Consider the following 14,445-nt stretch of genomic DNA (forward strand, 5'->3'; position numbering starts at 1 on the left):
CACAGATAGGTTGTATACAAATACAATGTCATTTTATATAAAACTTGAGCATCTTTGGGGAGTTCTGGATCCAATCCACCACAGTTAGGAATAAGGTACTCACAGTAAAATGAATCACTAATAATATAATTTCTTCTTGTTCAAATTTCACTAATTTTGAATATGCAATATATACACATATATCAATGTATTCAGCATGAATCTACAATATTCATGATTTTTTGACTTAAAATTGCAAAGACATTGTTCTTCTGAAAATATTAGAAATATTATTAGTGTGGGGAAAAAGAAAAGAAAGGTAGGCTTCTCTTTTTTCAAAATAAAACTCAAAAACTTATGGATCCTCTCAACATGCCTTAAATTCTGGCTCCAGCAAATAAAATGTATGTATTATAAGCTACTATACATCATTTTTAATAATAATTTAATTTATTATATGTACTATTCACTATTACTATACTTAAAAATATTAAAAATTCAGACTGTTAGCTAGGTACAGTAGTATATACCTGTAGTCTCAGATACTTGTAATGCTGAGGCAGGATTGCTTGAGGTCAACCTGGGCAACATAGAAACACCTTGACTCAAAAATGAATAAATAATTTGGGGGAAGTGCTAGGGATTGAATTCGGGGGCACTCAACCACTGAGCCTATTTTGTACTTTATTTAAAGACAGGGCTCACTGAGTTGCTTAGCACCTCGCTTTTGCTGAGGCTGGCTTTGAACTCACCATCCTTCTGTCTCAGCCCTCCTGAGCCACTGGGATTATAGGTGTGCACCAGTGCACCCAGCATAAATAAAAATTTTAAAATTTAAAAAATAAATAAAATTTCAACGCTTTAGTAAATCTATTTGGGGACTTTCTACTTGCTACCAGTATTTAAATCAGAAAATTTTTATGAGACAATCCCAACCTCAGGCTAATTTGAAACATTTTCATCATTAATTTTTAACATAATATAGATGCCTTCTTCCAAGTAACACAAATGCCTATTTAAAAACCAACAAAAATTACAGGTTAAATTACAGACACTTCAAAGTGCTTTTTTTTTTTTTTAAAGATAGAGAGAGAGAGAGAGAGAATTTTAATATTTATTTTTTAGTTTTCGGCGGACACAACATCTTTGTTTGTATGTGGTGCTGAGGAGCGAACCCGGGCCGCACGCATGCCAGGCGACTGTGCTACCGCTTGAGCCACATCCCCAACCCTACTTCAAAGTGTTTTACAGCAATAAAGAATGTTTTCACAATGAGATTTTTTAGCAAAATAAAGCATTTTCAATGTATGAAGCCTTGGGTTCAATCCTCAGCACTACATATATAAGAAGTTCAGCAAGCTTACCATGCAAAAAAATCTTCACAAAAAAAAAAAAAAAAAAAACCACCTGACAGTGAAACTTTCACATTAATTGCTTGAAAGATACATAGGAACAAGAACAAGGTAAGATAACAGACCAGTCTGAAGACAACTGAGGTAGTCCAAGTAAGAGCTAAAGAAAGCTTCAAGGGTAGTAGCAGTAGAGAGAGAAATTATTGAATGATGGCAAAGGCAAGTTTACTCACCATAGAACCCCCCCCCCAAAAATCTGAACTTAGAAGTGTCATGTACTAGTCAGGCAAGGTGGCACACACCTGTAATCTCAGCTATTAAGGAGTCTGAGGCAAGAGGAACACAAATTCAAGGCCAACTAGAGCATTTTAGTGAGACTCTGCCTCAAAATAAAAATAAAGAGGGCTGGGGATGTAGCTCAGTGGTGGAGTACATGCTTAACAGGCAAACGGCTTTAGTTTCAAGTTCTAGTATAACAAAAAATAAAAAATAAAAAGGAGAAGAAAAAAAGAAATGTCAGATATTTCCAAAGACATAAAGCACAAGGGGCAAAAAAAACAGAATGAGTCTAGTATTAGATCTTTGGGACTTGATCTAATAAATCACAGAGTCTATCTCTACTTCTTTATCACAGGTTATCCTATCTTTCTCTGCCCCAGACCTATTGTCCACAAGGCTTACTGATATCTTGAATTTTATCATCCCATTCAAATATATCCATTGAGATTTCTGGTTCTGGAGTGGGTGATAATCTTACCTTGGACAAGTTATTTAAACTTTATTTAGCTTCAATTTTTTGTATATGCAAAATAGAAAACAATAGCTACATAAATATTTCATTTTACACTTGAAAAAATTAAAAAAGAAAATATATATGATGCATATATAATAACACAGTAAGAGGGCACAAAATTAACTGAATACTTAATATTACTCAAAGTCCTATGATTGTTGGTACCATCTATACCCTCAACAGACAAGGTTGGAAGGGGAGAAGGAAGAATTTTCACTGAAAGAATACCAATATCAATGGCAGAGGAGAAAATGCACACATCACCCACTGGCACTATTACTATCATACTATCATCAGCTCTCATCTACTTTATCTCACAAATCCAGAGATACAACACTACTTTTAATTCTTGAGAAAGACTAGCAATGAAAGATTCAGAAACTCCTTAAAATCATTTGTGTAAACAAAACCCCACATTTGTGAAGTTTTTAATCTCTTCTCACAAGATCTATATTTAAAAGAGAGTGGGCAGAGACTAAGATAGAACCTTTGGTTCACCATCTGTTTTTGCTTTTATAAGTAATAAATACACTTGGAAAACCTCAAGAGAGTTTTGTGCTTACTTTAGGAAACAGAACATGAGAAAATTTGTATGATTGCAATGTTCCTACAAGTCAGGGAAAAAGCAAAGCATTACAAGAAAGAAGAGGTAGCTGCACACACAGGAAGGAAAGAAGGAAGGAAGGAAGGAAGGAAGGAAGGAAGGAAGGAAGGAAGGAAGGAAGGAAGGAAGGAAGGAAGGAAGAAAAAAAGGGAGGGAGGGAGGGAGGGAGAACTATGGCAAGAGCTCATTGCTGGCAAAAAAACTTACCTCCATGGAGCCTCATTTTGTAGGTGACAATGAGACAGAGAAAAATGTCCATTTGAACTTCAGATTTTCTGTTAATGGCCTTTTGGTTCTTTTGCTATTGTGCTGTTTATATTTTTCTGGTACTTTGGTACCAGGGATTGAACTGAGGGGCATTTAATCACTGAGCCATATCCCCAGTCCTTTTTACTTTTTATTTTGAGACAGGGTGTTTATCAGTTGTTCAGGGTGAACACAAACTTGTAATCCTCCTACCTCAACCTTTTATAGTCACTGAGATTATAGGCATGCACTACCACACCCAGCTCTTTTTATAATTTATAAGGGTTCTATATAAACTAAGAAATTAATCTTTAGACATTCAATCTGGCAAATATTTCTCTCAGTTAAATGTGTATTTTGATTTAATTTATGATGAGCTTGTTTTTTGTGTGTAAGGTATATTTTTTTTTCTTTTTTTAAAACTTAAGCTTTTAAAATAATTTACAGAATCAAATGAATCAATCCTCATCTTACAGTTTGTTGGTTTGATGTGTGAAGAAATCAGCTTAACAAAAATCTTGCTTCAGAACTTTGGCATTTATCCCTTGATTTAACTGAAGATCATTTATAGATCTGAACTCATATTAAACAAAGAAAGAGAAAATGAGGAAAAGAATTTCCTACCCAAAAGGGTTAGGGAGAAAAGGCTATGTATTTCAGCATCTTAAATTAGAATACTGAATTCATTCTTCTATTAAAATGCTAATACCTACATAATAATTAGCTCTTATACTATGATATGACCTCTCTCATAATATACAGTATAGTTCATTGAAGTTTTTGTGTATATTGGCCTCAGAATCTACAACATTCTTTCTGAAAGAAAGAGAAAATAGGGACTCCCTCTATTATTAAATATCTTTGCAAACATAAAAGTATTAGGACAAAAACTTTTAAAGTTTAAATCATGTGCAAAGGTAGAAAGGTAGTAACATACTCAACTATCGAGTATTCATCATTCAGTCAGCTTCAACATGTATAACATAAAGCCATTATCATCAGAAACAAATTTATTAACTGTCATCTCTCATCCAGAACCACTGCACTTACTTCCTCTTAATCACTCAAATCCTCCTATGTGTTCAGTCTACTGATCTTATGATTTCATCCTCTCAAACAAGTGGCTCAACTGTTTCACTTAAAACTCTTATTTCATTTACCTTCCGTGAATCAACCCTTGAAAAGTTCATTTTCTAAAAACACTAACCAGACATTCTTCCTGGTCCTATTTCCAGGTAGAAGAGAACTACTAGAGAAAAACCAAAAACAAACAACAAAAAAGCAAAACTGACATAGCAAAAGCTTTTAAAGCCTACCTAAAATGGGTGTGGTGGTGCCTGCCTGAAATTCCAGCCACTCAGGAGATTAAAGCAGGAATATTGCAAGTCCAAAGCCAGACTCAGCAATTTAGCGAGGCCCTAAGCAACTTAGTGAGACCTTGTCTCAAAATAAAAATAAAAAGGGCTGCTAATGTGGCTCAGTGGTTAAGTGCCCCTGGGTTTAATCCATAATACAAAAAAAAAAAAAAAGAAAGAAAGAAAGAAAGAAAAGAAACTTCTCTAAAATGCAAAGTACCTAAAAATCTATCCCTTCAATGCTTTATAATGTCTCTCCTTCTCTCCTTAATTACTGATGAGTTCAATAGTTACTCTGCCACAATGGAAAATATGAGGTTCCACACTCCATCTATCTCACTATATTAATATGACCAGTCTGTATCATCCTTGTCCCAATCCTTCAGAAACTGAAATTGGTGTTCCTTTTCTCTAGAGACTGTACCACCTATTCTGAAGACCTGTATTTCCTGTCCCCTGTGACTTTGTCCCCATACCGGTCCTTTTTTGGCAAAATCTTTCCTACTCCATCTGTTCCTTGATTTTGCTGCATTTGACAATGGTAACAAACCATTTTCCTATTTCATTTTCTCTCCCTGACTACTCTCACGACATTGTCCTATTTCTTCTTCTCATTCCACATTTCAAATTGTACATGTGGTGATTTTTTTTCAATTCTCTTACTTCTAACACACCTTTTTAATCTTTAATCCTGTTTTCTCTTTACCTGTTGGAGAATGGGGTAAAGGAGGAACTGGGGAAACAGAGGCAACTGGTAGGTAGGATGTTTCTAAGAGCTACATTCGTTGAGGCAGAAAAATATTGAGAACTATAGCTTATCACTTTCCATGGAGAATTCATTTATTCTCATAGATACATACTCAGATCTATGCAATAATCCCCAAATTCAGTCTCTATTATAATTTTTACCTCTTTCCTGAGACCCAGTCCATGCTCCTGGAAGCATAATATTTTTATGTCCCTCTATTAGACATTTCTAACTTGACACAGCAAACTTTGCCATCAACTTTCCCATCTAAAATTATTGCATTTACACCTTTCCTATCTTATGAAAGACCCAACAAATAGGTATTATCCAAATTTGAAAAAAAAAGAATGTCACCTCCTTCTTTTTTTTTTTTTTTTTTGGTGGTACTGGGGAACTCAGGGCCTTGCACATGCTAAGCAAGCGTTCTGGCACTGAGTTACAGCAGCAGGCCTTCTTTAAAATTTTATTATTGAGACAGAGTCTTGCCAAGTTGCCAGGCTGACCTTGAACTTGGGATCCTCCTGCTTCAGCTTCCAGAGTAGCTGGAATTACAGGCATATCCCATGGCAGCCTTCATTTCTTATATCTAGTTAGTGATAAATTCATCACTGGTACCTTCCTTCATTAAAGAGAAAAGGCAAAGCAAAGAATTATGTATCAAAAAAAAAAAAAAAAAAGCTACGCTTAGAGCTAGGGATGTAGCTCAGAGGTAGAGTACTTGCCTAGCATGTGCTAGGCCCTGGATTTGACCCCCAGCACAGCCAAAATAAACAAAACAAAAAAGCTATCCTTATTAATTTTTTCTATTACATTCACTACAATCTTGGGGTTGAGAACATACCTTAGTGGTTGAGCCTCCTACTTTAGCATGCACAAGGCCCTGGATTCAATAAAAAAGTGGGGCTGGGGATGTAGTTCAGTGGCACATGCTTAGCGTGTATAAGGCCTTGGGTTCCTTCCCCAACACTACAAAAAAAAAAAAGTGAGTATGTGAGTGTGTGTATGTGTGTGTATGTGTGTGTCCTCAGAATCATTAAAAATTATTGAGGATCCCAAAGAGTTTTTGTCTATGTGGATTTTATCTGTTACTATTTACCATATTAGAAATTAAAATTGAGGGGAAAAAATCATTTTTCAGTATTGGTGATTATACTCGGGGTTGCTTTACTACTGAGTTACATCCCCAACCCTTATTTTTATTTTAAGACAGGGTCTTACTAAAGCCAGGTGCAGTGGCACATGCCTATAATCCCAGCTACTCAGGTGTCTGAGATAGGAGGATTGGAAGTTCAAAGCCAGCCTCATCAACTTAGTGAGACCATGTCTCTAAATAAAACATAAAAAGGGGTGGGAATGAGGCTCAGTGGATAAGCAAATCTCACTAAACTGACAATGCTGGCCTCCAACTTGTGATCCTCCTGCCTCTGCCTCTGGAGTTGCTGAGATTATATAGTTTTGCCTGGCAAAACTTAGAAAAATTTAAAACACAAGAATATATAGACGGGGGTTGGGGATATGGCTCAAGCGGTAGCGCGCTCCCCTGGCAAGCACGGGGCGCTAGGTTCTATCCTCAGTACCACATAAAATAAAATAAAAGGGCTGGGGATGTGGCTCAAGCGGTAGCGCGCTCGCCTGGCATGCATGCGGCCTGGGTTCGAGCCTCAGCACCACATACCAACAAAGATGTTGTGTCCGCCGAGAACTAAAAAATAAATATTAAAAATTCTCTATCTCTCTCTCTCCCTCCTCTCTCACTCTCTCTTTAAAAAAAAATAAAAAATTAAAAATTAAAAAAAATAAAAAATAAATAAAAATATTGTGTCCGCCGAAAACTAAAAATAAATATTAAAAAAATTCTCTCTCTCTAAAAAAAAAAAAAGAATATGTAGATAACATTCCATTAACTGTCAGAGCAATTGGCAACTTATCACCAATCATGCAGCCTAGAAAACTCCACCAAAACTTCAAAAAGGCAAATAACATCATTATTATGAAGATAGTTTCAACCTCTAGAATTCCTGGTTTACTTTGAGATACTGCTTTACTTTGGTTCTCTTATCCATCTCCCTATCAGTCAATGACTACTGATGACAGACTTTTGTGCACATAGACTAAATGAAGAAAAAAGACTACAAAATACTCTTCAAATTCATTTGCATGCCTGCTGATCCACAGCCTAACAAGACCTATCAATTTTCCTCCTGCTGTTCCTCTTTCCTTCCTCCACTGCACACTGCACTTTAGCCAAGGTTGGAGGTCCCAAAGAGAACAAACCTTTTTCTAAAAGCTTTAGAGTCTTTGAATGTATGCTTTGTCTAGAAGGCTTTCTCTTACTTATCCTACAGACATAGTTCATAAGGTTCTCTTCTATGAAGGTCTCCCATGAATCCCCAATTACCTTTTCTCTGTATTTTCATAATACATTAGAGTTTCTCACATTGCTCTGCAATTACTGTTTATACATCTGCCTCCTCTTTTGAACAAAGACAAAATTTGTTTTATACTCTTCTCTGCATTTCTATAGTACCTTACTCATAGTGGAAACCCAAAGATGTGATCATATACTCAAATCAGTCTTTCAGAGTCATTTCAAAGCTCATCTATCCCCAAGTACTCCAGCCCACACATTATTTGCTTCTTCCTCTGAAGTTCTGCAGTACTATATGGAAACTAAGAAGAGAGAAAATCTTAAAGGAAACTAATAATTATTCCTTCTTACAAAAGAGAATGGGTCACAGAATCAAGTTTTAATTCCTTGGTCAAAAGCCTCCATCAAGTAGGTCTTCTACACCTTTTCATTTTTATTATTCTTCAGTATAAACTTAGCAATATGAACATCACCATTCCTAATAAACACACACAAACACAGACACACTATCCATTCTATTTGCATTCCTTTTGTTTATATTATTCTCCCCTTTAGGAAATACATTTCCCTGTTATCCTAAATCCTTTTTTCCTTAAAAGCTTGGTTCAAGACCTATTAATCCCATGAAGCTTTCTGGGACTGTGCCAAACCAAAGGAAAATTTCTCCTTTTTGAATATCTAGTACATTCCCATTTGTTCCATATAACTTAATATTTAGTATTATTTAATAATATTACATAAATAAAGACAGCAATCCCAAATATCTTGATAGCTCTTCAGGAGCAGGCACTGCCTAGACACCAGGATCCCAATGACTTGGGAAGCTGAAGCAGGTGGATCAAAAGTTTGAGATCAGCTTCAGCAACTCAGTGAGATCCTGTCTCAAAATTAAAATAAAAAAAGTTGGGAACATAGCTCTGTGAAAGAGTGCCCCAGGGCTCAATACCCAGTTCCCTAAAAAAAAAAAGCAGGCACCTGTCTTCACTCAAAATATCCAAGTGCCATTAAAAACCAGATAATGGAAAGGTTTCTAATCTTACATCCTTTGTATCAGCCTTGCTAGCAATAGGAAGATACAGCATATATAAATATTACTTGATTTTCTTCCTAACTGATCAGAATAATCCAAGCTATTATTTTCCTAGGAATATTTTATCTATAGATATAATTAACATTTTGAAAATAAAATAAGTGGTGTGAGATGCAATTCCTCAGCACCTTGAAACTGCTAACTTACACAAGACACAGGTTACAGGTTACTCATTCTGAGTCTTCAACATACTTACCCTTCCCTTTTTTTGCTCCATTATCTTAGACATATATTTTTATTTTAGTTGTTAATAGTTTTAGCTCCTTCAATACGTTCTGATGTATGATTACAGGCAATAATGCCAAACCTTTTAAGCAGAGCCAAAGAAAGGAGGGAAGTAAAAATCATGCATAAAATAAAATCAGTCTTTGAAAAACTAGAAATTATGGTAATTAGGTCTCAGATCAATGTTGAGACCTTTAGCCAAGGTTGGAGGTCCCAACCTCTTTTACTTAGGAAGAATTTCTCTAAAGGGTCTATAACCATTCCCTTAAGTATCCAAATGGGGCAAGAATTATTTAGAAAATAGATTAAACATAACCATCGTAACTTATTCCATGATATCATGGATTGATGGTAAATTTTGAAGATCACCTTCTCCAACTCTTCACTTTTTTTTTTTTTTGCCTATGTTATAAAGCCAATACAAAGCAATACTACAGAAAAACATCAGTTAAAAATAACTTTAGGTTTAGGGCGGTTTAAGCCCTACTTGTTTGTAAGTACAGTATATCAACCACAACATTAAACTGAATGTTGAACTCTTATTTAAACACTACTAAAGAGATTTGAAGTTAAGTGCAATTCTTCCTGAGATAGATGTGTGTGTGTGTATACAACACACACACGATGTATATGTATGATCAACACATATGACATGTATATGCTATTCATATTCACATACATGATAAACATATATATATATATATATATATATATATATATATATGAACATGAATATTCTTTCAACAAAGGATTCCTGGAATGAATTTCATCGAAGAAAAGAAGACTGATGAATGAAGAAAGGAGGAAGCTATCAGCTGACAAGCAATAGCTTCCTCATCCCATTTTGCCCCTCCCCAGAAACGGTAGGAAGTAGAAAGCTGCAGAATGTACCTTCCAGGCCAGAAGCAAAACATTGAGGATGGCCAGCAATGGGCAGGGTCCATTCTCATTCTGGGTGATGATGGGTGTGTTCTCTTCCTTCCACTGGATCCACTTGATGTGATACACAGATTGTCCCGGGAAGCGTTCCTTCGAGGCTGCCAACACCTGAGCGGTGTCCTCCTCCTCCTCTCTGCACAGAGGGGCAGCCCGAGGCAATACTGCCGCGCCTTCCTCCTCCTCTGTAACCTTGTTCTCTGATCCCTCCTCGCTATTGAATTCGGAGCTACTGGGGAAAGAGTGCAGGTTAGAGAACGACTCTAGGGAGTCCAGGCTTGGCGATTCCCCAGGAGGGCTCGGGTCGCTGCAACTGCTGCTGAGGCCGCCAGCGCTACGGGGCTCCTCGGAGCCAGCGGCCGCCAGTTCTGCTCGGCAGGTGTCAGCAGGATCCAGGCGGGGCCCCGAGTCTCCGGCCGGACCCAAACCAAGGCCCGCAACGGCCTCGGCTGTCTCGGGGGAGGCGGTCACCTTGTGCTGCCCTCTCAGAGGCGCCTTCGCGGGAGCAGGACGCTCCAAAACGCTCTCCTTCAAGTCCAAGCCCGGGAAGGAGCTGCAGAGTCCAGGAGTCTGAGGGGAGCCCGCGGGAGAAGCGGAGTCTGGGGGGCTTCTGGCAGTCGCCGCCCCCTGCCCATTCCCGCTGCCGTTCTCCGCCGCCCGTACTCCAGGACCATCTCCAGAGGCAAGCCTGGTCTCCTGTAGTCCTTCTGGGGGAGTACCTGTTCCCGGCCCTGGCGCGGCCGCCACCCCGTGTTCTAGCGGCAGCAGGCTCTCGGGGCCGCTCTCCATACCCGGCCGGCCGCCCGCCCCTGGCTCTATAGAGACCGCAGCCAGCACTCCTCAGCCAGCGCCTCCGACGCCATGACAGCGGCACTGGCAGTTACAGCGCCCTAGCGCGGCCCTGGCCAGGCACGTCACTGGGGAGGGCACCGGGAGCGCGCGCGCCGCCGCTGCCGCGCCCTCCACCGGATAGGGGCGTGCCCCCGCGCGACTGAGCTATGCGGGGCGAAGGCGAACCCGCAGCAGCCGCCCACGTAGCCCAGTCCCTCCCGCGTGCGGGTGCCGGCTTGAGTCCCGAAAGCCCGGCGTGGCGGGCGTGGCCGGGGGCGTGGCTAGGGCGCGTCTTCGCGGCCTCAGCTCCAGTAGGAAAACATCCTCTCACTCTGTGGCCGGAAGTTGAACTCTGGGGCAGCCCCACCGCGAACCGCTGCTTTAAAGGCCCGCGCTGGAGGCGGCTGAATTCTTGGCTGTGACCTCTCAGAGCCGGGTCGGATGTGGGTCTGAGCGGGGTTGGGGTGGGTATTGGAGGTGGTCGTAGCATTTGAAGAAGGGCTCGGGAGACTTGTTTCCCCAGCTTGTAATATGAAAAATTCACAGCATTTCTTACCGAATAAAGCTTTTAAAGGCGGAGATCTGCTCGAGGTGTTTAGATTACTGCAGTGCACAAATTTCATTCTCCCTGTTCTGGCTGAGAATCGCTGCGCTTCCCACCGGCTACTGGTGCGACGTTCGCCCTATAGGAGGCGTCAGTGTGGTTGTGGATATTGGCCTGCGCAGCAAAAGAAAGTGGGTAATTTGGGCCAGTAATAATAAATTTAAATAAAAAATTTTTGCGTTCGAATTAGCCAAGTCTGTGGTTTTGGTTTTGGCCTCATTTTGCAAGGAGTGGGAAGCGCCTGCTAATGAAAAATGTCTTTTTCTAATAAGAATTGACTACTCTTCAGAACATGCAATTTTCAAAGTTTTAGAAAAGCACCATTTCTTGAAATCCCCCTTTCCTCCAGCTCTGGGGACACAAAAATTACAACACAGATCTTATCTGACGTATTGAGTCAAACTCCTGCTTATAATCCCAGCTATTCTAGAGGCTGAGGCAGGGGGATCACAAATTTAAGGCCTGTCTCCCTCCACCTTAGTGAAACACGGTCTTAAAATAAAAAGGGGTGAGGATGTAGCTTCCTTAGCATGCCCCTGGTTCTGAGTTCAATCCTCAGAAACACCAAAAATAAAAAACACCAAACAAACAAAAACCCCTGACACATAATAGAATATGATATATTCGTATTCTATTGGTTAGAGAATATAGCCAACATTACAAAGTATTGTTTTATTCATTCTTCAGCACATTTTAATACCAAGTATATTGGTGGGTACTGTTTTTATCGTTGCGGATGCCACTGTAGTCCGCAGAGTTCTTATCTTCATGGGAATTGCTGTTTGGCTTTTTTTTTTTTTTTTTAAGTAAGTGTTGGGAGTCAAACCCAGGGCCTTCTAAGCAAGTGCTCCACAACTAAGCTATATCTTCAGACCCTTGACTTTTTTTTTCTAATTGTTTCTTTCTTTCTTTTTTTCTCTTTTTCTTTCTTTCTTTCTTTTTTTTTTTTTTGGTAGCAGGGATTGAATCCAGGGGCACTTAACCACTGAGCCGCATCCCCAACCCCCTTTTATTTATTTATTTTTAATTTTAATTTTTTTTAGTTGTAGGCAGACACAACAGCTTTATTTTATTTATTTATTTTTATGTGGTGCTGAGGATCAAAGCCAGTGCCTCACGGGTCCTAAGCAAGTGCCTACCACTGAGCCATAATCCCAGCCCCCAACCCTTTTTTATATTGTATTAGAGACAAGGTCTTGCTGAGTTGCTTAGGGCCACACTAAGTTGCTTAGGCTGGCTTTGAACTTGGAGTCTCCTGCCTTAGCCTCCTGAGACACTGGGAGTACATTCATGTACCACTGCATCTGAATATTGCTATACTTTTAATACGTGCTCGGTAAGTATAGTTTCTGAAGCAGGCAGAAGATGGATTTTTTTGGAAAGCAAAAAAATCAGAAAAGATAATATAAAGTTTCTTCAGAATGTTGAATTTAGGAACCTTGTGTGTATTTGGTTTCCATATTGATCCATAAGCAATAAATTCTGTAGTTAGATTTGAATTTTTCTCTAAGAAAGAATTGCCAGTATTAAATATGTGAAGGCTCTGGGTTTGATCCCGAGTACTGCCTTCCCTTCCCCCCAATATTGCTGGATTAAGCACATTACAGAACTTTGAAGTACAATTGAGAATATTATAGATTTCAGGAAATTCAGAATTTAGTATGGTTTCTCAAATTTAAGAAGATCTGTAAAGGTTTGTTATATGAACAAATTAAATAAATGAAGAATCATACATAGGCCATTAAACTACACATAGATCCAAAAATCATGGAACATAGTTCTCAAATAATGGCCCTTCAGCATTTTTTAAAAGCCCTGCTTGGACTGGGCACAGTGATGCATGCATGTAATCCCAGTGGCTCAGGAGACTGAGGATTGCAAGTTCAAGGCCAGTCTCAGCAGTTTAGTAAGACTCTTCCTCAAAAATAAAAAGGACTAGGAGTGTAGCTCAGTGGTAAAGCCCCCTGAGTTCTATCTCCGGTATCAAACAAACACAACAACAACAACCCACTTGGAAAAACCTGTACTTATACTGGTAGACTTTTATTAGTTTATGTTTCAAATGTTCACATTCATAATTTTAAAATTTGTATACAACAAAAAGAAGCAGAACCAGTTTTTCTTTTCAATGTAGTCAATAATTATATAGGTCAAGATGAAGATTAGCAAGAAAATATATAATTATTTGAGTCCATAAAAATGTACATAGTGATAGAGGCATGCCAGAAGCTCTGGGTTCAATCCCTAGCACCAAAAAATTAATTAAAATTTAAAAAAGGGAAATAATTATACATAGTTTGTTTTTTAAATGCAGGTAGGGAATGGCATCTAAGGAGAGTACCAGAGACAATAAAACAATAAACTGAATAATGTCTTATTTTTGCTTTATATGTATTTTTACCTAATCTTTGAGATATGATAAACCATTTTTAAGTTAAAATGTTACTACCCAAATTCATAGTAATTATTATTTGTGGTACTTGGTATTGAACCCCAGGGGTACTCTACCACTGAGCTACATTCCCAGCCTTCTTTTTAAATATTGAGACAGGATCTTGCTAAGTTGCCCAGGCTAGCTATGAATTTGCAGTCCTCCTGCCTCAGGAGTAACTGGGAATATAGGTCTGTGTTACCAAATCTAGTTTTTAGGATTAGTCTTTTTTTTTTTTTAATATTTATTTTTCAGTTCTGGGCGGACACAACATCTTTGTTGGTATGTGGTGCTGAGGATCGAACCCGGGCCGCACGCATGCCAGGCCAGCACGCTACCGCTTGAGCCACATCCCCAGCCCCTAGGATTAGTCTTTAAAGTTACGGATGTAATAGTCTTAAAAAGTTAAATAGCTTCTCTGCTCTATTCCTCCACATCTTTGAATACTGCTCTTTTTTTTTTTTTGGTACTGGAGATTGAACCCAGGGGTACTTAACCACTGAGCTACATCCCCAGCCATATTATATATATATATATATATATATATATATATTATTTAGAGTCAGGGTCTCGCTACTTTGCTGAGGCTAGTTTTGAATTTTTAATCCTCCTGCCTCAGCCTCCCAAACCACTGGGATTACAGACATATACTATTGCACTTGGCTTGAATCCTGTTCTTAAGAAGTAATCCCTTTCAAATCACAGCTGTTTTTTGGCTCCTTGTCCTCATATTTCCAAGTAGCACAATTAAACACTGATTTCTTCATTTAAATGTTGTAAATATTTTTTATTTATTGCTTTATCTCTATGAAAATGAGAAATTAATTTTCTCACACTGTTTTTCCTCTTTGTTTCAACATCTCAGCTATTTCATGACTGGCCC

At 38.8% G+C, this 14,445-nt stretch overlaps 1 protein-coding gene across 2 annotated transcripts in view; it reads right to left on the minus strand.

The window, feature by feature from the left end:
- The window catches only part of Mindy2 (MINDY lysine 48 deubiquitinase 2), an 81,319-nt gene extending 70,528 nt beyond the window's left edge, over positions 1-10,791 (minus strand). The window contains exon 1 of one of the 2 annotated variants that reach the window (XM_040274103.2): positions 9,652-10,791. In XM_040274103.2, the coding sequence (XP_040130037.1) occupies positions 9,652-10,485 (834 nt within the window). In that variant the 5' untranslated portion in view covers positions 10,486-10,791. The remainder of the gene's footprint in view (positions 1-9,651) is intronic. The other variant, XM_005316621.5, reaches the window with a different exon arrangement.
- Between the last annotated feature and the right edge of the window lie 3,654 nt (positions 10,792-14,445).

Source organism: Ictidomys tridecemlineatus, chromosome 5 (assembly GCF_052094955.1).
Source record: "Ictidomys tridecemlineatus isolate mIctTri1 chromosome 5, mIctTri1.hap1, whole genome shotgun sequence".
In the NCBI taxonomy this organism is placed as follows: domain Eukaryota; kingdom Metazoa; phylum Chordata; class Mammalia; order Rodentia; family Sciuridae; genus Ictidomys; species Ictidomys tridecemlineatus.